The sequence below is a fragment of the Cricetulus griseus genome, chromosome 7, assembly GCF_003668045.3.
Source record: "Cricetulus griseus strain 17A/GY chromosome 7, alternate assembly CriGri-PICRH-1.0, whole genome shotgun sequence".
NCBI lineage: Eukaryota > Metazoa > Chordata > Mammalia > Rodentia > Cricetidae > Cricetulus > Cricetulus griseus.
Window position 1 is genome coordinate 131041330 of NC_048600.1, and position 22623 is coordinate 131063952.

Consider the following 22623-nt stretch of genomic DNA (forward strand, 5'->3'; position numbering starts at 1 on the left):
AGGAATCCCAGAGCTGGGGTGACCACAGCAGTATGTGCACAGAACAGTGTGCTTGTGACTACTTTGACAGGAGAATAGTTAGTAAAATTTAATAGAAACATTAACTTCAGCGGAGTGGAAGTCTAGAGGGCCGCAGCTACTCCAGAGGGCCATAGCTACTCCAGAGGGCCACAGCTACTCCAGAGGGCCGCAGCTACTCCAGAGGGCCGCAGCTACTCCTGACATTCCTAGAGAAAGGTGGATGGAGGCCCCCCTCCCACTGAGAAACCCATTGACTAGGCCTAGAGCTAGTCACCAAGCATGGGGGTGGCCAGGCCTGCAGGGGTTAGCTGAGGTGGCTCTGAGGGAGGCTTGGTGGCACTTCTGGAGCTCTGAGGGCCTGTGTTGCCCTGAGTCATAGGCGTGGCCCTGGTAGGACAACTTGCCGTCCCCCCGGCCTGGCTCCCGCTGTAGGCATACTGTACCTGAAGTGGCTTGTATAACATCAACAACGTCAAGATAGGGAACCAGGCTCAGACATACAGGAAAACCAGGGTCAGAGACACACACACCAGCATGGGTGGGGTGGGGAGACCAGCTGGCTGGAGGTAAAAATCTATGGACTTTAGAGTCGCAGAGGGTCAGTGGCGCTTGTCGCTGACCGGGAGGGGTGCACTGTCCTCCTGGTGGCTGTATCTGGTGTTGGGACTGAAGGGTTTGGTTTGGAATAAGCTGTGGTGTGAATGCTGTGAGGGGGGTCTCTTGCTAGTAGGGGGTGAAGCGGCTGTACCCTCCTCGGCAGAGGCTAGCCTGCAACATCAAAGATGAAAAACAGCCAATCAGTACCATCTTTTGGTATTGGGAGGAAAAAAATCAAAAAGAAAAAAATAAGGAAAATCAAAAAAAAAAAAAAAGAAAGAAAGAAAGAAAGAAAAAGAAAGAAATAGCTAATCCCACTTTCTTTCCCCCAATGGCATTTCTTTGGGAAGAATGGGTTTCTGGTTGTCATAACAACCAGGGGCCTGGTTCCTCCGTGGTCTTGGGGCTGGGAGGGATAATCGTCCCTTGCAGACTTCTATACTGTCTCTGGGGTCACTTATGGTGGCTTCAGCTGGGCTCACTATGCCCTCTGGTGGAGCTATCTCCTCCTGCCCACAGGGCTAGTCAGTTTTCTCCATCATGGCTCCTGGTCAGTGAGTGTCTCACAGCTCCTACCCTGTATCTGGGTCTACTAGGGCCTGCTAGGCTCGGCTCTGTGTCCTGCCGGAGAGGCTTCTGTGGAATCTTGTTCCCACCCCCAAGTTTTGCAGGAAATGGAAGGAAGTAGCAAACACAGGAGGAAAAAGTCGGAGAATGCCTCCCAAGCCTCGAAAATAAGCCGTAACCAAGAGGGGCCTGTGAGTCAATCACAGCTTTTAGCTAGCGCCTTGAGGCTGAGCTGTGCAGGCAGCCTGGGCCTTCAGGCTGCAGTCCTGGGTCTAGATCTCTTCCTGTGTGGTTGTGGCACCCTCTTAGCTAGAGTCCCCACAGGCCTGCTCAGGATGTCTGAGGCTTGTTAAAAATCAACAAAGACAAAAATCTCAAGGGAATAGTCAAAACCAAGGGAGGTAGAAAAAAATTCATGTTTTCCCTCAGCTTTCTCTCTTTACTGCCCCCCAAGTGTTTTCATCTTTGATGCTGGATGCAAGCTAGAAACATATGTCAACATCCCTGGGGGGGGGGGGAACGCTAAGGCACAGGAAGTAGGTGTACACCGGACACAGACTGGGTTACAGAGGGTCTGGGCTATGTTGACATCCGGGCACACACACACACACACACACACACACACACACACACACACACACGTACACATGCACACAGACACACCAGTCCGCCCATTCTCCCACCCTGAAACCGTGGATGAGGCTGCTGGAAGCCACATCCCTGGAGCCCTGGGTAGTCTGGGAAGAGTGTTTGGTGAGAAAGAGTTGCTGTCTTCTAGTCCCTCTGAGAACTGGAGGGTGGGGGTTAACCTCGGACACTTCCCAGGAAAGAATGGGTTATATCTGCCCAAACGGCCAGGCCTCTGCAGCCACCGCAGGGAGGAAAGGCCATGGTACTGGGAATGGAGGGATCGAGACAGGATTGTGGTCACTGGGCTCCGGACACTTCCAGTCATTGTGGAGGGTTGAACCTGCCTTGCAGGCAGGTCCGTCCTTCTCAATAGTTTTTCCCAACTCTTAGAGCTAGGCACTGGCTGGAGGCCTCAGCCTCTTCCTGCAGCCCTGTCCCACCCATCCCCTGGCAGGATGGACCTCCTTGTGTTACTGGCAGCTGTTCTTACCATGGTTCCGATGCTGTAGGTTGCTGTGGGGCCAATGGTGTGATGATAGGGATCGGTAGCTGCATAGACTCTGCCATAGCTAGGGAAGAACAGGGAGGGGGAGGGTGTGGGGGGGCAGCTGAAGCAGGGAACAACTGCCCAGACTGCCCAGACCAGCACCCTTCCCATGAGGGCCCCCCACCTGCCCACCAGGCCCCCCTTCCCCATGAGACCCTCTCAGCTGCTTGTCCTTCCTTTCTGTTGGGAAGGAAGTTTCTGGAACTTAGCAGTGTATCCCCTTTGGTACGCGCCCAGTGTGCTCTGCTTGGTGACACAGGGAGGGGGTGGAGTTCTTAGCAAGTTCCTTTGACTCTGCCTCCAGCAAGAACTAAGGAGGGCTAAGAGCTGGGGAAAGGGCTGGACTAAAGAGAGATGGGGTGGGGACCAGGAGCATCACGGCCCAAGAGGTGGCACTCTGTCCCAGATGACCTTCTGCTCACCTAATTTGTGATGTGACAAATTCTGAGGACAAGGCCGGGTCACAGAACCCTGTATGCCTTGCACATAAAGGTGGGGCAACAGATTGTAAGGAGGGCAAGGATTGGAGGGCCCCTGCTGGCTATGGTGGTGTGGGTGCAGGTGGCTTCCAGGCCACAGGGGACATATGGACATGAGTGCTGGCTTTCTGTAGATCTACTATATAGCCTAAACAGGAACTCTGAAGCCACCAGGCCAAGAGTCTGAGGGAAAAGGCATTAGGCTCAGCCTCCAATGAGGACTTGCCGCTGAACAAGCATAGCTTTCTTCCTGGGCAAGCTCACAGCTGGGCGGAGGGAGGGCTGGGTGCTCCAAGCTACAAACAGGACCACAGTTGTTTCCAGGGACCAAATGGAGGCTCCAAGTCACCCTCTTTGTAAGGGGTCTGGAGAGCTGTGAGACCCCTGGGTTGAGACTTGGGTATCCTAACTGCCCCATGAAATATATGGAAGGCAGTAACCAGTCAGGGGTCCCCTGGTTCATGGATCACTGAGCTCAGTCTGGATTTGCTTCCTTCCAGCCCTGCATTCACCAGATACAAGTGCCCACAGGTCCTGAGTGGTGGGTGGGGCTTCCTGTCTGTCTGAACCCACCCTCCAAAGAGCCCACCAGTGCCCTGTATGGCCTGCTGCTCCCAGCCTCACCTGTCACTGTAGGCGGCTGCTGCTGCGGCGGCTGCGGGCTGAGCGTATCTGTAAGCTGCATAGCCTCCCTGCAGGGGAGGTGGGAAGGAGAGATGGCAGGTGGACTCAGTAGGGCTCTCTCAGGTTGAGGCAGAGCCAGAGAAACTGAGGCGGACACAGACCCAGCAGAGCCAGGCCCCCAGGAGGGGCTACAGACCTTCTCTGGCCTCCCGTGCCCAACTTTCCACTCATACCTTAGCCTGGTGTGGTTTAGGTGGTCCAGGACTGGGGACCTGGTCTATGGACTAATGGAGGTCTGAGGACTGTAGTGTTCAGGGTGAAGCAGGGTTGCCTGTTCATTTGTCCTTCCCTCCCTCCCTCCCTCCCTCCCTCCCTCCCTTCCTTCCTTCCTTCCTGTTCTCACAATCATTTGTAATTTCAGTGCACACTAATGTGCACCAGTGGTATCTCTGGCTGCATGCTGGTCCCAGAACACACTACATGCCCGCAGACCCATCAACAGACCAGCCACTGCTTGAATGCTGACAGTCATAGGAAGCCTGTTGGTGACTCTGGGACCCAGTCCTGGATACCAGGAAGGATGGATGGGGCCTTGAAGGGATTGGTTCAGATACACCTTAGACAGTGGGTAGTTAGCTATAGGTAGCTGCCCAGGGGCAAAGCACAGTCAGCGTCAGTGTGTGTGTGTGTGTGTGTGTGTGTGTGTGTGTGTGTGTGTGTGTGATGCTCATTGAGGGTTCTGGGCCACAGAACGTGATGGGCATAGTTTCAAAGGGAGAGGGAGGTGCGGGGCTTTGCCCAGAGAGAATGGGCACCCAGCGATTGCCTTTGGTCTCTCTCAGAACCTCCATCTCGGTCAAGGATGCTGATCCCAGCATGGTTAGGAACGGGAGAGGGCCACCCAGTGCCCCTCATGTAACCCCCTGCCACACGGGGCAAGATGCCTCAGGCTTCTAGGGCTACTGAGATAACCATTAGCAGTGGCCATGGTCTGTGCGCCCTGATGCTGGAGCACTGAGTCCAAAGGGCAGTAGGAGTGAGGCCATGACGGCAGACAGACTTCCCACAGGCACAGACAGAATGTTGGACTTGCACCCCTCCCTCCCCAGGGCTACACTTACATAAATCTCAGCACCATAAAATCCATCCTGATACACGACCCTGGAAGCAAACGGACAAGAGAGTGGTGGGAACGCTGGAGAGGTGGGGTAGGCCGGCTCCGGTGTCTGCTGAGGAGGGAGGGGGCACGGTGCCAGCCCCGCCCACGGGACTGGCATTTTAACAAGCGTTTGCTCCAGTGCCCTGTTTGGTATAACAATAGAGTAACACCCTTGCTGGTCAGCTCCTTTCTCCCAAAACCCAGGGGCCCATCAGCCCCCTCCCCCCTCCCCCAGGCAGCTGTCCCCCTTCAGCAGTGGAGGGCAGAACCCCAGGGAAGGGACCAGCGAGGGCTCTCAGAAGGCCCTTGCTGGACCCAATGGCTAACACAGGCCCTATTTAGCATTCAGATGACATGTTGGTGCTAAATGACCCCTCAGAGGCCAGCGAGCCCTGAAGGCGTCTCCTGTGGTGGGGGCATTGATGATGCAGGCAGAGGCAGTTGCAGTGCTAGGTTCTGGGGTCCCCACCATTCTGTCCTGCCCCACAGTTCTGGAAGGGCTGCTGAGCCCCCTTAACTTGTCAGGGCTGCCTCCCATGTCCCCTGGCTTTCTTTCAGCCTCCCCTTCCAGGTACTCACGCTCCATAAGTCGGAATGGGGGGCGGAGGTGGTGCAGCTCGGAAGGTATTATACACAGCCCGGCCCCGGCCCCGCAGGTGCGCACCCCGGTAGGCGACAGTGGTGCCCGTGGTGGGGTAGGGGAAACTGGTCACTGCAGGAAAGGGGCACGAGAGAGTGGGAGAGGGCAAGTGAAGAGAGGCCAGGGCTTAGCCCCACTTGCCCCTCCTCAGCCCACCCCACCTGCCCGTCCCTGTCTTTACCTGCATAGAATTCAGGCCCATAGACTGCCCCTACTACAGGGTTCAGCTTCCAGCCTAGAAAAGAAAGAACAGAGTCACTGGCTTTCCAAACCTAGTGTCATCTCTCCTTACGCCTGGGACCTCCAAAGGCAGTAAACAGCCAGACCTATGGGGCTGTTTTGCCACTTGGCCTCTGCAAAGGGCAGGACCCTGTTCAGGAATGGGCATCAACCCAGGTCTGTCTCCCCACACGATAACCACCTGCTACAGGAGGAATAGCAGGCATGCCCATCCCACTTTAACTCATGACCTGGGTTCTTGGGTTCCCCCTGCAGGGTGCCCTCCCCCAGCTTGCTCCTGGGCTCTCTTACCCTGGGGCATCAGAAGCTTGGGGTGAAATGGAAAGGGGAGACACAGCTTGAAAATATCTGTATCCACAACTGGGACTAATAAGTCATATCCTGCCTGAAAGTGTCCCTGCTGCTCTGAGGTTCCTGGGGCTCCCTTTCCTGAGTGATGGGTTTCCCACCCTCTGCCCTCTTATCTCAAGTCCTTCTGTAGGGTGCCGGGAAAGAGGCAGGGAAGGCCATTACACTGAAGAGAAGAATAGAGACAGAGTCAGCAAAATGGCTCAGCGGGTAAAGGTGCTTGCCACTAAACCTGGTGACCAGAGTTCAAGCCCTTGGACCTACAGGGTGGAAGGAAAGAACCAACTCTTGCAAGTTGTTCTCTGATTTCCACACATGCTACAACATGCTTGCACACACACACATACACACCCTAAATAAAATGTTAAAATAATAATAATGATGTTTAATAGGTGTGCTTGGAGTGTGCCAAAAATACTGCTCTTAACTACTGAGGTTCTCGTCATACATGGGGCAGGTGTTATAACCTCCCCATTTTACACTCAGACAGAGATTGGTAATATGGGCATGTATGTGTGTATGTATGTGAGCGAGTGTGCGTGTGCATGCACACATAAGAGCAGGTTTCAAACCTGTACTCTCAAGCCAGATGGGCTTCCTGACTTCTCTCCTGGACTCCAGGAACCCCCCACCTCTCCCTTCTTCTAGGTGGGCAGTCCTTTTCCCACTGGGATTCAGGAGCCAACTGTCCAGCGGCTACAGGCCAGACGGTAGGTGGAGAAGGATTAGGCCGCTCCTCAGTTACTCAGGTCTCATCTGTACACTCCTCAATGGCATGTATGATGAGGAGGGGAAGAGAGGACCTGAGCCACTGGTCAGCTGGTGGCAATGGACGGCAGCAGACTGCACATGGAAACTCTCAACCCCAGTTCTAACAGCTCCACGGGAGGGCAGGTGACAAGCGGCACTCGAGTGGAACATTCAGACATTCTATCCACCGACACTAGACTAAGCATTTCCCACCCTCAGGCCTAGTACCCCACCTTGTGTCTAAATGGACCAGGGTTCTGGGATCTTCTATACAGCTAAGGTCAGCAGGGGAGAAATATGGGGAGATATATCCCAAGATCTCATCTTCCAGGTGGAGCATAATGGAGCAGAACCCTGGGGCTGGTCTGGGTTCCACCTTCCCTGGGCTTATTTCTTGGTTCTTCTGGGTCCATCCTGGAAGAGGAGAGTCAGCGGCTGCATCCTGTCCCAGGGGCCCTGGACACTTGGACCTGAGAATGTCTACTTGCCTGCTGGCTCTGCTTGAGTGGAACCCCACAGGCTAACAGAGACAGCCCGAGGACCCACCTGGATGACTATTGTGACCACTGTAAGTAGTGCACCTGGTAACACCTGGAGGGCTTGTTTCCCGTGGTGGGGACCTCAACAGTCCCAATGATGAACTTGAAAGTACTTTGCGGTGTTAAGGCTCTCATGAGCCAATGCCCCTTCTGGCCATGCCACAGTGAACCCAGGGCCGCTGCTCTGAAGCCCGTGTAGCTCTCCCACAGCACCGTAAGCAGAGCTTTCTGCTCCTCTTACTCCCTGACACCAGCCAGCATCAGTACTGGGAGGAGCCAGCAAAGAACTGATCTGGCTGGGGCTGGGTTTATTCTTTGCATCATACTCCTCAACTCTGCCGGTCTTCCCATACAGTGGTGCGACTCAAGGCCCTTAAGTGAAGGGTGAAAGGAGCTCAACTGTGTCACAGCTGCTGTGGACTACCCAGGCCCTGTGGATTCACAGAAGCCAGCAGGTCCCTTCACTTGCCACTTGCAGTGGCTGACTTTGGAGACAGACTTTCAGTGGATGTCATTACTCTGCCCTAGGACCTAGTCCAGGGTCCAGAGAGTTGTTTGAGGTGCCTATGGCTCACACAGTGGCAGGTGTTTACAATGGCTAGATCACTGTGCCCACTTACCCCAAAATGCAGAATCAGGAGCTCACAACTGAGGACCAAGCTCAGTCCTGCATTGGACCAAGCTCAAGTTCCTGAGTCATTAGAATATCCAGATATTAAAGAAGAGGGCTGCCGTGAGGTGGTGGCATGCTCCTTTAATCCCAGCACTCGGGAGGCAGAGGCAGGCAGATCTGAGTTCGAGGCCAGCCTGGTCTACAGAGCGAGTTCCAGGACAGCTAGGGCTGTTACACAGAGAAACCCTGTCTGGAAAGCCAGAAAAACAAAAACAACAACAAAAGGGCTTTATCCGTTTAATAGGGTGAAGATGCTGTTGCTGACTGGGGTTGAGTGTGTCTGAGTTACGGACCTCAGGACAAGCTCCACCCTCAGGAGGGCTGCCCCCATGATGGCCACAGCTACATCATAGCACCCACAAACCCATCTTGTCCCCTTAAAAAAAGCCTACCCTTTTACCACCTGTGCTAAGTGCCAGCTAACACAAGTTGGCCAGGATTCACTAGGGACTTGGGTAAATCCAGGACACTTTCAAGTTCTCAGAATTTTGAGAACCAAACCCTTGCAAAAGCAGGGAGAATTCTTGGATACTCAGTCCTAAGCTGGAACTGGCTAGAGTCCCCATCTGTGCTCGTTAGGGCTTTTGTTTGTTTGTTTGTTTTCCAACTTGGCACAAGCTGGAGTCACTTGGGATGAGGGAGCCTCGTTAGAAAATGACCTTATCACATTGACTGTAGGCAAGCTGGGTGGGGCATTTTCTTGACCAATGATTGATGTGGGAGGGCCCAGCACACTGTGGGTAGTGCCGCCCCATGCAGGTGGGCCTGATGGTCTGAGACAGCAGGTGGAGTAAGTTGGGCTAGCAAGCCAATAAGCAGCGCTCCTCCGTGGTCTCTGCTTCGGTTCCTGCTTTGGCTTCCCTCAGTGAGACTGTTATTTGGGACATGCCAGCCAAATAAACCCTTTCTTCCTCAAGTTGCTTTTGGTTCTGGTGTTTATCCAGCTATAGGAAACCTAACAAGGACACATTCTCCTCTGAACTCCGACACCTGGATGCTGTCTGACCACGTGCCTGCTCTACCTTCAGCTCTGCTGCAGGTTTCTGCACTAGTAGGGTCACCCAACTCTGCGTATGATCCAATGTGGTCCATTCTACCTCATGCAGAGGTGGGTGTTGTGCTATCTGTGAGTGGTACCACACCTCCAACTACAGACATTGCTCACCAGTAGCCCTTGAAGCTAGAAAAGGCTCTGCCACACAGCCAGCTACCCTCAGGGAAGACCTCTCCCTCTCACTGGCAATCTTCTAAAAGTCTTGGTGGAGCCAGCCACCAGCACCTCAGACTGGAGGAAAAGGGCACATGCAGACTAACAGGTGTGCACACACACAACCATACAGTTCACTCACAGAGCAGCCAGCTGGGAGCTGTAGCTGACACCTTCAGAGTCCCATGGACACACTCCTTTTGTTGCCAGCATCTCACTTACTCGACACTGACACCTGTGTCCCCAGCCCTGGGTGGCCCTTGGAGACGCCATTTGTCTTTCCCCCAGCTCTAGGCAGTGGATGTAGGGTCTCATGTGACCCGAGCTGGCCTTGAACTTCTGACCCTTCTGCCCTTACTTTGCAAGTGCTGGGATTACAGCTGTGTACCATCAACTCTGGTTCGTGGGATGTGGAGGGATGGGGTTCAGGGCTGGCTCTGTCTGTGCACACCAGGCAAACACTCTACTAACTGAGCCGTGTCCCCAACCTTCCATATTGCTGTTTTTCAGATGAAAAGATTGGGATTCAGGGATGTCTAGAAACCCCCTCTTCTTTGTCCTGTGAATGAGGACAGTGCACTAGACCACAGAGCCCCCTAGACTCAACTCTAGTCTTCCAGGAAGTCACCACTGTTTGTCTGTACCTGCTGCCTTTCTATACAGCCTCTGGGAGCTGTGCACACTTGGAAAAGCTCAGGGGTGCTGACTGGAGACACCAGCTCTGTGGGTGGGGTGGGTGACCCAGCTGTCTGCCTCAGCTGACCACTCCTCTCTGACAGGACGAAAGTGGGAAAGCTCGGACACCAGATGAGGGCGATGGTTAAGAACCAGGAAGGCTGGCCTTTTGGCTGCCTCAGTTTCCCCAGGCTTCTGCTCCAGAGCCTGAAGCATGCTGGGAGTCTTGGGTTCTCACCATTGGCATATGGGTTCCCAGGCTTCTTATTGGTCATGACCCGGGCTGTGGCATTATTAACCTGTCCAGAGACAGAGAGAGAGTAAGTGAGTGAGTCAGCTTCATTGTGGGCCCTCAGCTGCCCTGGTTTTACCCTTGGGGTGTGGCCTCTGTGGAGGAAGGCCACTGAGGCTCCTAAGCTGATATCTAGCTGGGTTCCAGGACCTGGGCCCACACTGGTGCTTTTCATGAAGCAGTTCCAGAAAACGGAGTCCAACACTGCTGGTAAGCAGGGGCTCCTGGAGATAGTCCCAGGCCTGCTGGCAGCCAGGCTCCTTGCTATTCTCTTCCAGGGAGTTGCCAAGAACCTTCTAGGGTATGTGTGAACAGGATGGCTACTCCTACCACCACGGGCAAGCAACTCTTCTCCTGGGGCAGAGTCTTTGACCTCTCTCTGCAGCATGGAACTGTCTGATGGGGCCATTGGGGGGCAAGGTAGGTAAGGGAAACATTAGAAAGACAGAACCCAGGGGCTAGAGCCTGTTTTCCAGATATGTGAGGCCTAGCCAGATTGCCTGGGGGAGAGGCAATGACACAGAGGACAGAGGTGGCCCAAATGGGAGTGAGGGAGGCAGGAATGAATTAGGCAATGCCCAAGGGAGAAGTCTGGGCCACACACATCCTCTGCACTTCTATGTGTGAGCCTAGCAGCCCGGGCAGAGGTCTCAGAGCCACTGGGCACTTCGACTGGGTCGGGTGTCAGAGTCCTGCTTCTACAGTTCTGGGCCCCTCTTTTCTCGTAGTCCCTTCTGCTCCAGGCCTGCTGAGGGGACAGCTCTGGACCCTGAAGCCACACTGAGGAACCAACAAGGAAGAAAGGGGCAGAAATGGGGTGCCTGGGTGGCCCCACCCAACTCTGCTCACTGCTAGCCTTTGGCCAGAACCCCAGCCACTTCTGCTTCTACTCAACAAGGGTGGCAGCTGAGGCTGCCTGATGGGCCGACCCTCTGTCAGGGACAGGCTGGGCTGTCCATAGCTCTTGAGTCCACCTGGCCTCCCATGTTTTCTGGAGCCTCCATGAGTGGATGGGGGGCGGGCCTCTTCCAGGAAGAGGTCTGGAGGCGGAGCCTCAGAGTGAGCCTCAAGCCTCCACCGGCCTGAGCGACAGGTGGGAGGTGGAGTCAGGGCGGCTCCTCTTGCAGTCAGAGGCCCCAGTTGGGCTTTTGTGGGGTGGGCGGCAGCCGCCAGGCTGGTGGGGGCCCAGGGGTGGGGCATGCTGTCCGGGACCTCCCTGCCCTGCTGAGCCGCCCGCCGCACACTTATCTCAGCACCTCAATTTTCCGTCCCTCTACGATCGTCCCATTCAGCTTCTCCCGAGCTCGGTCAGCGTCTGAGCTAGTTTCAAAAGTTACAAACCCAAAGCCCTGTGAGCAGAGGAGCACAGACAGGGGAAGACGGGGTGAGAAAAGGGAAGGGGAGGGGGGAGGGGAGGGAGAGAGGGGCAAGTCAGGCGAGTGAAGGAAAGTCCCCAGTGTCGGAAGTCTGTCTTGGTGCCAGCACTAGGAGATTGCCCCAGGCAAGGGCAGGGCCTGAGCCCACCACGTCTGACATCTCCCAGGAGGACAGGCCAAAGAGACGCTAACCTGGCCCGGGGCCATGCCTGCCGCTGTAACCCCTTGGGATGAGGGGCTGAGACCAGGCTTCATGGGGAGCAGCACCCCACCTTTGCTCTGGGAGCCCAGGGTGTGTGTGTGTGTGTGGGTCTTTCTGGGGAGGGGAGCAGAGCTTTTCTTTGCTGGGTGCCCTCCCGATCTACAGACTCCATAGCCCCTCCCACAAGCCTCCAGGGTTGTGAGTGGTTGGATGGGCTTGGGGACCCAGGCCCAGGGCTGGGGGCAGTGGGGCTCTGGGGTGAAAGCAGGAAGTCCTGGCAGCCCGAAAGAAGAGAAGCAGCCTGGCAACAACAGACAGCTGGGGGCAGGGGGCAGAAGAGCAGGGAGTGCAAGCACCCGTGTGGCTCAGGGGTCCTCGGGCGGGCGGGCAGGCGAGCGGGCGAGCGGGCGCGAAGCTCTCCAGGAACGAAACGCACATTTCACACGTTAGCCTGGCGGGACCTACAGCCGGCGCGCTGTAATGGTGGCGGCCTCTGTGCGGCACCCACCTTGGAGCCCCGCTCGTTAAAAATGATCTCCACGTCTAAAATTTTCCCGAATTGCTGCAGAGACAGAGAGAGGAGGGGTGGAAGACAGGAGAAGGGGGTTACGACAGCAGCAGCCTTATCCCTTCCACTCCCAAGATGCCACCAGGATCAGGGAAAGAAGACCCCAGGGATGCCCTCCCCTTCTTCCTGTGGAGAAGGCCTTTGTCTTCCTTAAGTAGCCTGTGTCACACAGCACCAGGGTCCCCTTGGGCTGTGGCCACAGCAGAGGTGGAATGCCCAAGGTATTAGTGCCATCCTTAATCAGCCGAGAGGCCTTTGCTTGAATGGGCTTGTGGAGAAGGGGAGGGTCCAGTGCTGGGGCCAGGAAATGGCAGTTGAGATGACCAATCAGGACCCTTGATTGGGCCAAGGGAGGGACCTTCAGGCCCTTCTGGAGGTGGCAGTTGGCAAGTAGAAGATGTTAAGAGTGAAGGACTAGGGACCAGGGAGAGGACTGGGTGTGGGGAGCACAAATCTTTATACTGGTGACTCCTGTTTGCCCCTGTGCTGTGTGTTGGAACCCAGGCCTCCTCCTGGTACAGGATACCCTGCCAGCTGGGATATATTGCTCTGGCTCTCTCTGATGCCTTACAGTCTTATAGCTAGCCTGGAGTCTCCATGGTCAGCCTTGTATGTGAGACCATAAACACATGACCCACAGCTCCACACAACACCAAGGTCCTTAGGCCATAGCCTCCTGGGCCAGCAACTGATGGGGGCTCCCCTCACCTTGTACATTCCTGACACAGGGTAAGAGGGCCAGGAGGGCCAAGGGGGGCAGGTAGGTATAGGGCCCTGTCTTCAGGTTTGAGAAAAGGGGAACCCTTTACCTCATTCTTTATGGACCCAAAAAGTGACTTGTCTGTTAGGGCCCTGTGATGAGGTTCAGGGCGAGGGCCCCAGTCCATTACTGTCTACAATAGCAGCTGGTTAATGCAAGGGGCCCAGGCTCAGAGAAGCTCACAGTCCCCAGAAACCCCAGATTCATCTGACGGTTTTCACTGATCCAGCGAGACCCACCCCAAAGATTGGGAGTGCAATTCTAGGGTCACACTAGGGCTGCTCCGAGGCAGAGTGCCTATGCATCCTAGCTGAGTGAGGGTGGAGGCTCAGGCCTGAGTTGCTAGTTGTATGGTAAAAAGAGAACAGGTGCTGGACAGAGAGAGGGGAGTTGAGGCAAAGGCAGAGACAGAGAGAAGGAACACAGGCTAGTCACACGGTCCTTTGCAGCCAAGACAGGCTGAGGAGCTCAGGGAGCTGTCCCATATTCCCGAGTCTTCTCCATGGCAGCCCCACTACCCACAGACACCAGCACTTGCCTTGGAGCCCAGATCAAAGGCAAGCCTCCGGGGTAGCCTGGCATGGGGTTGTAAAGGTACTGCCCTCTCTGGAGCCCAGCAGTGCAAAATCTAGGGCCACACTTGACCTGGGAAGGGCACTGCTGCCTGCTTGGTTCCAATCAATTGTATTTGCAAGTTGCCCCTGCCCCGGGGAGCCAGGACACAGCCTGGAAGAGGGGAACCTTGTCATCCCTAGACACACAGGAGAGGCTGAAGCTGTGTAAGGCCGGGAGGCCAGGCTGTCCCTCGAAATCTGCCTCGAGGTAGGCTGTTGGGGCCCTGGGGACTCTATGGCCCCTGGAAACTGGTGGCATGCAAGTAAGAACCAGGTGACCATGAGATGCTTAAGAGGCAGCCCTCACCGAACCCTACCCTAACCCTGGCTACCCCCTCTTGTGCTCTGTGAACAGATTGAGGGGAGAGCTGACTGGACTCAGGTGAGAAGAACCCCAGGACCCCACCTCCTCCTCCTGGCACAGACTCTGCAAAGATGGGGTGGGTCAGAGAAGCAGGGCTGTGCACACTCACCCCGAACATTTGCCGCAGGTCGGGGTCCCTGAACCGGAAGGGGATGTTGGAGACATGCAGTCGTTTGGGCTGCTGCTTCTCCGTGGGGTCGGAAGGGTGGAGCTGCTGGCTGTCCGTCTGGGCTGCCTCGTCTGCCTGCTGCGGAGGAAAAGAAGACTCGGTTGTGAGGTGGGCCTGTAGGCTGTGTGGGCCCACCCTCTCTCTCCATCCCAACCTTTCCCTCCCCTGGGCCAGCTGTCCCCAAGAGAACTCTGGCAGGGCAATTCTCAAAGGTTCAAATGGCTACCCGATGGATGCCCCACCTTTTCTGTTATAGTTAGCCTGTGAGACCACCTCTCCTGTCAGAACAGGCTCAGGCCTCCTTGGCCAGGTCTGCTACGAGCTCTCTCAACATGACCCTCTCTAATGAGTGCCATCCTCAGTGCCTCTCAGCCCAGTACTACTGCTGCTCTCCAAGAAGTTTGGAGAGTGGGGGCCCTTCTGGTGTCAGAATCGGATTGGTTTTATGACTGGTTTCCTGGGTACGGTTATCTGCAAGGTGCTGCTATGTCATGCCATGTGCTCCCAAGGGTCCTTCTGACCCTGGTCATTGCTGCTTCACTCACCCCCCAGGGGCCACTCCAGTTGTTAGGGCCAGTCTTACACAGTCTGCCCTCATTCAGACTAAACACCGGCTTGGTGGGAATTTGAAAGGACTCGGGTTTCAAGCCCACCACCCTGTAGTTCACGTAGGAGGACTGGGAACATGCCTGAGGCCCAGCCTGCCTGTGGCTCAGCCTGTGTAGACATCTTCAGTGAGGTGGGCCTTCAGTCCAACTCATTCTCAGATTCAGCAGCAGCAGCAAAGACAGACTGGCCAGTGCTTCCTCAGTGCCGGCTGAGTGGGCATCTGGACCAAGATGGTGGACTTCATCTCCTGGATGCTCAGGCCTGAGGTCTTCATGTCACAGCCAGGTAGGTCACACACTTGTCAGTCTACCTAGTTTTCCACTCATCCCCAAAGCCTTAGTGTCCAGGATAGGAGCTCTGAGGTGGCACACACAGGGGGTAGGTGCCCCAGTCCCCATCCTGGGGTTCCTATATGCTATTGTCCCTGTTCTCCAAGTGGGGCTGAGCTCAGCTACATGGCAACACCAGGCTAAGAACACATCTTCTGATGGCTTTCTTCCAATCCCAATGTCCTCTTGCCCCTATGGTTTTGAGGGATCACCTCCAAAATACATCCAGTGAATTCTGAGTCTTTCTGGGGCATAGATGGAGGTACGGCATGGTACAGAGGTTAGTGTTAGTCACTCTTGTTCCCACTGTGGCCCAAGGAGCAGAGACAGCTGCTGGGCGATTGATGGGAGAGACTCAGTGTTCCTTTCCTGTGGGCTTCCAGGAAGTGCTGGGTGTTCTCAGGCTATTTCAGGGTAGACTGTATTCCAGGAATGCTGATAGTATGGGTCTCATGGAGGCAGGATAGTCAGGAAAGCTGTGCCCAAGGTTACACTGCCTGGGCCTGTGCTGTAGCTGAAGAAGATGGAGCCCAAATGGACAGTCTCCCCAAGACCTGTCATGCCTAAGTGGCCAGGGATGGGCCTCTGGGCTCCAGCTCTAGCCTTCCTGTCTCCTTTGGAGAGGCAGACTATTCCCTTATGTTCCTGTGTTCAGCCAAGAGGCTCTGACTAGGCTTCAGGCAGCAAGTGCTCTAGATGGCCAGAGGAGAAGGCCCAGGTGACAGCTTCCAGAGGCCAGGTACCAGCTGGGGTGGCTTGGGAGGCCTGTGGGGCTGGAGAGTTTACATGCAAATTTCCTGTAGATGCAACTCTGCCTTGCTGGGACACTGGGGATACATGGCACAGCTATGGGCATGCGAGCCCCCTTCCCTCTCCCCTACTCATGTGGACAGCCCTACGTCTATCTCAGCAAACCAGCCACCTGTGTCTGGACAATTTTGGTTAGTGCTTGTCTTCTGAGCCCCATGTTGGAACTGTAGGTACAGCAGCCCGACCCCAGTGCCTCTGGGTGGTCAGAAGTCTCAGGCTTGGCAAGCCGGGAAGTTGGGACTTGCTAACACTACCCAGAAGCCCAGTGAAGGGAACTGGGCTTGGGCAGAAGAAGACACAGGTAGTAGGAACAGCCACAGCGGGCAGAAGAGTGCATGTTTGGTTTGTTAGACACCAGATCCATCTCTGTGGGGCAACGCAGGGCAGCAGGCTGACTCTGGAGGAGCTGACTGACTCTCCAGGGGTGCTCTGGGGCTTCTGGAGGAAGCTGTGCTCCTTGCTGTCAGTGGGCTAGACTCCCAAGGGACAGCTGTACCCCTGGACAAAGGCAAAACTGCCCAGGCAGCCTGTGATTTTCTTGGGGGGGGTATGAGCTCCATACTCTGTTCGTGGCAGGTGTGGTTTCCTCCTTTCCCCGTGGAAGCCACACAGCAGGCAGCTGCAGGTGTTCCTACTAATTAAGTCATCTTCATCTTGGATTGGAGGAATCCAGCCTTGTTAGCGGCCTGCAATGCTGGCTTCTGACCAGCAGAGGGCAGAAATGAGCACTACCAGGTGGCTACTATAGCTCAGGAATCCCTGTCAAAGCAAGCTGGGGAAACCACAACACTGCACTGCTGAAGTTGGGGTGTCGGGGCTCCTTTGTTTCCCCCATCCTACTCAGCAGTGTACAGAGGCAAGTAAATGGGCTCAGTGCCTATAAAATTGTAAGGTGCGTTGAGAAACCCCTTAGTGGGATTGCATACTGCTGGTCCTGAGCAGGGGCGAGGCCTTCCTGCCAATTATCACAGTGGTGTAGGTGGGCTGGCTCTCCCTCCTCCTCCTCCCCCTCCCAGTCCTTGCTTGCAGTCCTCAGATGCAGAGCTTTCCCACTGCTACTCATTTGAGGCCGGGTGCCAGCTCTTGGGGCTAAGGCAAAGTGGAGAAGGCTAATTCCCCTTGCTTGGGTCTGTCAAGCTCTACACAGAGGAGTGAGAAGTCACCTGGGAAGGGTGAGCAGAGGGAGGGGTTCTGGGAGGGCCTTGGGCAGCCGAAGGGCCTGGTGACCCTGTTACTGGTCCGGAGCCAAGCTTGGCTGATGTGGCATAAACCAAGCTGGCTGTTGGAATTCCACTCTGCAGCCTCGCTCTATTTCTCCCGCACCCTCGGGGTATCTGAGTGACGATCCAGCCACTCCGGTGGACAGCCAGTGGGCTTGGGAGGAGGGGCTGTCTGCATGTGGCCCTGAGGTGTCTTTCTTCTTTGAGTGTCTTTTCAGAACCCCAGAGTCTGTGCTTCGGTTTGGATGCTGAATGACAGACACACTGTGCCTCTGCTGACTGGCCAAACATCTGCAGCATTCGCAGCTGACTAGCCACACTGACTTGTCCCCCATTAGGCTAGTGAGCTGTCCCACCATCGGTGGCCTGGTTCAGGGGCTCATGCCTTCTTTCTTTCCTCCTCATCCCATTTGCCCACTTTGTTCTGTCGTTCGTTGGGCAACCAAGGAGCCAGGGACCCCAGGCTTCACCTCCTGATGGGAGAAGCCCCATTATGTTCCTGCACCCAGCAACACCTTCTGTCGGCTCTGCCCTGGTGTTTTCCAGGTGTACACCAGTCTTTCCAAGATTTCTGTCTAGTGTAAGGACAGGGTGTGAGCCCTCTGGGCTTCCATCCCTGGCACTCATTTGACCCCAAGTGAATAAATGAGTGCAGAAGGACGGGTTTCCTCTACCCTCGGGCTGGACCCTCTGTATGCGGTAGAGCTCCCTGTAGCCCTACTGATGACACACAACACTTTGTGTTGCCTTCAGTAGGTGGCCCTGCATGGTAAGAGACATGGGGCTCTGAATCCATGCATAGGAGCTCTGGGATCTCTGGCCTTCCTGCTGGGATCACAGGTGGGGATGGCCCTTTCAGAAGGGACTTCCAGATGACGGGACAGAATAGAGGTCTCCTATGTGGCAATGAGCAGCTGTCTCAGGAATGACCAGGGGTAAGAGTCACTCGGGTTAAGGACAAAATTGTTGAAATGGGCCTAAGGATTTCTGAGGTCCCTTGTAGCCAAGGCTGTTGAGAGTAACAAATGGTTGATGGGCTGGGTCCCTTGGGGTCAGCCATCCCTCTGTTATTCAGGGTCTTTGGGCATCTTGTCTGGGAAGTGGCTTGTCAGGGAGAGTCCTGAGCTGATAGGGACAAGGCTCCCCGATTCTGAGCTGGGGATGCTCCAAGGTGGGGAAACCTGCTGTTTACCACAGGTTCAGGCCACATAGAGGCCCTGTCCCAAAACCAAGACAGCTTTTCTGAGCCCAGGCCCAGGATACATGTCTCTGAGGGAATGGGGGACAAGACAGGTATACCAGTTGTTGGGTACCTGCTCCCTCATGTACCACCCTTGGCTTGGGGGCAGGATGGGCCTTTTAGAGCTGACTTAGTGGGGTATGAACGCGGAGCAATGCTGCTCACAGCAGAAGGGATCTCTCTGGGGGAGAAGGGCACCATGGTGTGTGTGTCCATGCGATAAGCTGGATGATGGTGCACACACACATGTCCTGGGAACGGGGCAGGGTGCCTGGCGGGGGGGTGGGGGAGAAGGTACCAGGCTATTTGGTGGCCTTGGTGGCCATGTCCTGGAAACTCAAGGAAGTCCTGAGCCAGGTAGGAGAAGCCAGGTGTAGACTGGATCCCTGAATGCAATTTGCCTGCCGTCCTGGTGACACCTCCATACCAGCTTCAGGCCAGAGACAGCCACAGTGAGTGGAAAGAGTCCTCCCAATGTGCACGTGATAGATTGGTGACATCGGACCTGGTCATCACATGCTGGCTTTGCCTCCAGTCAGGCAGCTCCTCTGAAGGAGGGGCCAACAGCTCCTGGATTCTCAGAACAGAGCACGCCTATTCTCCACTGAGCTCCCCCAAGGTGGGTAGCTCTGCTTGCTTAAGTGCCCCAAGGTCAGAGAGCAAGGCCTCCAGGCACCTGCAGCTTTTTGGAGGGGGGTGTCCCTTAGTGTCCTCAATGTCCTCCTGCTAGTCTAGTAGCTTCTACCTTCCCAGGTCAGAGTGGCAGATTTGCCCTCATGGTGAAATAGACATATTAGAAGATCTGATACTGTGACCCTGACACCCTGACAGAACCTGAACACTCCAGCCAGAGAGCAGGACGGTTCAGGGTGTGTGTTCCTCAGGGTTCTGACATTCTCTGGTACAGGCTTTTCCCATGGGAAACATTTGGGTACCAAACCTCAAAACTAAGCTTGCTCCAAGGCAGCCAGCCCTCACCCCAGCCCCCAGCTCCCTGACATCTCTGCCTTTGACTAGTGGAACCCAAAGGACAGGGCTGGTCACACCCTCTCTGCACCGCAGAAGTGCCTCGGAGCCTGGCACTCAGCCTGTGTTATGCAGGGCAGAGAGGTTGACTCAGATTCTGTAGTTGCGTCTGACTGTAGCTGCAAGTTGTCCAGAGGCCTCTGTGCTGGTTTCTGCTGTTGAATTTCAAAGCTATCTGTCCCCTCGTTGTGCCCTCTGCGACGCTGACCTGCTTTCGACCAGGTGAAGAAGCCCCATGTCTTACGAGAGGCTCCCCCACCCCCCGCTCACTGCCATTTGTTCATAAGCAGTTTGGTAGAGGGGTCTGTCTGCTAAAGTCTATCAGAGAAGACCTGGGCCACACGGCTGTGACTTAGCTCTGGCAAACCTCTTTAATTCTGGGGTCACCTGTCTATCCTGAGCATGCAGAGGCTATGTGTGAACTTGGTAACTTGGGGCCAGAACTCCAATTCTGTAACCCAGGGGTTTGGCTTTTCCAGTCTGTGACCCACAGCTGGAGGAATCCCAGGGGCTGGGAAGTGGGGGAGGGTCAGGTGTCCCACACTGGAGTGGGACTTCTGCTGGCTTCACAGCAAACTCGGGCAGGTAATGCTGGCACAGGAAGGAAGAACATTGTCTGGGCATGGGGTAAGGTCAGGTGCAGTCCAGGTACAGTGGGCAGACTCTCCTCCGAGGGTTTGGGGGGGGTAGAGGAAGCCCCTGCCCATGCACAGAGGGCAGCATTTGGGTCCATACAGCGTCTGTGGAGCCGGCTGGGTAAGACTAACGGAGCACAGCTGGAGGCCCCCTGGGGAGACGCCAGGGTGGTGCCATTCTGCCTGGGGAGAGCAGAGCGAGCTGGCCTCCTGCCCAGGCCCTGCCAGCCGGCAGCCGGCTGCTGGGATGGAGCCAGCAGGGATGGGTGGATGAACCCAAAGCCCCCGAGCAAGGAGGGGAAGGCCCACAGGGAGTGTAATGGCAAGAGCCAGAGAAGCCTGAGTGGCGGCAGCATCAGCCAAGGCCTGGGAGGGGGCTTCAGGACAGAGCCTGGGAGAGGGCCGTGGGACACAGCCCACCCAGGCGGCTCTGTTTTCCCACTCCTTTCTCCATGAGGAAATCTGAGAAGTGCAGTGCTCAGCACTTTCGCCTCCGAGCTGCATTACAACCGCGTAATTGAAGCTATCTGATTGGAGGGCAGCCAAGCAGGTAGATTACAAGTGATTAGAAATGATAGGGGGGCCTGCAACCCGAGACAGCTCCACAACCGCCCACCATTCACCGCCCACCCGGGCTTTCTTCTGAGACCCTAGGCAGATCAAGCCTCTGTCCCTTACTTCCCCTTAACAGGACATCTGCAGCCACCACCACACTTCCCACCTCCCAGATGAGGTGAGGGTCATTGGCCTGAAGCCCGAGACAGCTTGGGGTGAGTGAGGTCACAACCTCACTCGGTGGTCCCTTGGTGGCAAGTGCTCACTGCAGGGAACCTTGCTGTACCTGAAATCTGGGGCTGGAAGTAGGCTCACTGGGGTGAGGATTTCTGGGGAAGATGCCCAACAATGAAATCTGGCCCTCCTTACATATCTAGAGGCCCTTTCTAGAAAGTTCTACCCAGACAGCATGTACCAGGGGACACTGTGCCACAGTCCTGGGCTGGCCCGTGTGGGAAGGGTCTCTTACCGGCACTGTCTGAGTCCCAGTGATGGGCTGTGTGCTGGCCTCGGTGCCTGGCTGCTCGGGGTGCGTCTGTGCTGGTGTGTAGAGGGTCATGCCGTGCTCTGGGGGGACTGGGGTCTGGCCGGAGTAGTCCTGTGTGGGGTGTGGCGGAGGCGGGGCATATTCGGCTGGGATTCCATTCTGAGGCGGAGGTGGGTACTGGGCAGGGGGGTAGGGCTGGGCCATTGCTTCAGGTGGAGCCGTGGCGTCCTGATTGCCCTGTAGGTGGAGAGCAAAGCCCCGGTTAGAACCTTTTGAATCCTACCAGAGATGTTGCTTTTGTGTCAGGCTCTGTGATTTCCATACACTACTTGCATGGCATCTCCCGGGTCCTTGGGATGGGGCTCCCCTAGCAGAGCCGAGGGAGGTGCCAGGCTAGGCTGTGACCACTTACCCTTGTGACCACACAACATCAGAGTTCTGTTTTCCCACCTAGATTTTAAAACCAACCGGCTATTGCAACCATTGCAGACTCATGTGTTGCTACAGGAACCAACATGGATTTAAATTTACTCCCTCACCCTAACAATAATGACCATGGGAAACATTCCCTGGATCCGGACACCCATGTATTCAAGAAGCACCCCGTTCCTTTGCCACCAAGCCTCTTCCCCCACGGGACTCCAAGCCTTGGTTTCCCATAAAAGGGGTGGCTTCATAGTTCACCTTGATTGACAGGAGAGAATGCATCGTGACAAGATGATCGCATAGCCAGGTCTCTGAGCTCTCACTAAGATTCCTTCCTGCCTCCTTGAAAGCCTGCAGCCCAGAGACGTGATGAGCACCCCCTTGATGCTGACCCCCAACCCCAGCATGGGGCCTCCACAGTGACTCTCAAAGCTGGTGCCTGGGCCCTCAGTGCCAGCATCACCAGGGAGCCTGGAAGCTGAGGATGCTGGTCTGGGCCCCACCCCATGCTTCTTGGGCACTTGTGAGGAAAACTCATTACAGGCAGACAAGCAGCTCAACTCAAGTCCTTCCTTCAACCCAAGGCTTCTGTCCTGCAGAGCCAGGTGCAGGGGAGGCTGAAGGGGGAGGAGACTGCTTTACTCTAGTCCCTGCATCGTCCCTTCTGGGAAGGTAATGCCTTCACTCTTGTTTGTGTGGCCAGAGAGGTCTGTCACCTGAGAGGACAGGGTGTCTCGCACTGGAGCAGACCCCCCCCCCCAAGGGGACATCAGGAAGAACTCATGTCCTTGCTGAGTGGGTCTGTTGAGGTGAGGAAGTGGGAAGGACAGGGGCAGTCTCCTCCCACCCATGCCCATCCAACGACGACTCTCCTGTGGCCCATAGTATGAGACATTTCATTTAGTGAGAACCTACTTAAGCACGGGTACGAGGTAGCGGGGAGGTGGGGGTAGGCTCGCACGACTCTCCCGTTTCCTTCTGTGTCTGCCCGATTGATCCCTTTGCCATTTGCATGTTTCACCTCTCAGCCTGGCTGTGACTACCTCAGCCTTGGGGTGGCCAGCAAAGTGTCAGCCTGTAGGTCCCTCTCCAGATCCTCTGTTCCCCACAGCCGACCCCATGCCCCTTAACGTCCCATTCTCACTGACGAGAGAGCTCTCCCACAGCACACACTCGGCCTCGCTCTTGTCCATATACATCACCGGGTTCCCATTCACCCTCACAGGAGCTGCTTTCTTTGCATCT

At 55.7% G+C, this 22623-nt stretch overlaps 1 protein-coding gene across 3 annotated transcripts; it reads right to left on the reverse strand.

Moving 5' to 3' along the window:
- Positions 1-744: 744 nt before the first annotated feature.
- Positions 745-21180, reverse strand: Rbfox3 (RNA binding fox-1 homolog 3). 3 transcript variants are annotated; one of them, XM_035447744.1, is made up of 11 exons: positions 20935-21180; positions 13982-14116; positions 12075-12128; positions 11245-11337; positions 9935-9995; positions 5446-5499; positions 5204-5336; positions 4587-4626; positions 3466-3533; positions 2306-2384; positions 745-789 (listed from the first exon to the last, which is right to left on the reverse strand). In XM_035447744.1, exons 1-11 carry the CDS (start codon positions 21154-21156, stop codon positions 745-747), a joined length of 984 nt encoding a protein of 327 aa, XP_035303635.1. In that variant the 5' UTR covers positions 21157-21180. The 3 variants fall into 3 exon arrangements, with proteins under 3 accessions (XP_035303635.1, XP_035303634.1, XP_035303633.1); XM_035447743.1 differs by having other exon boundaries at positions 13982-14119; XM_035447742.1 differs by having other exon boundaries at positions 4587-4767; positions 13982-14119.
- Between the last annotated feature and the right edge of the window lie 1443 nt (positions 21181-22623).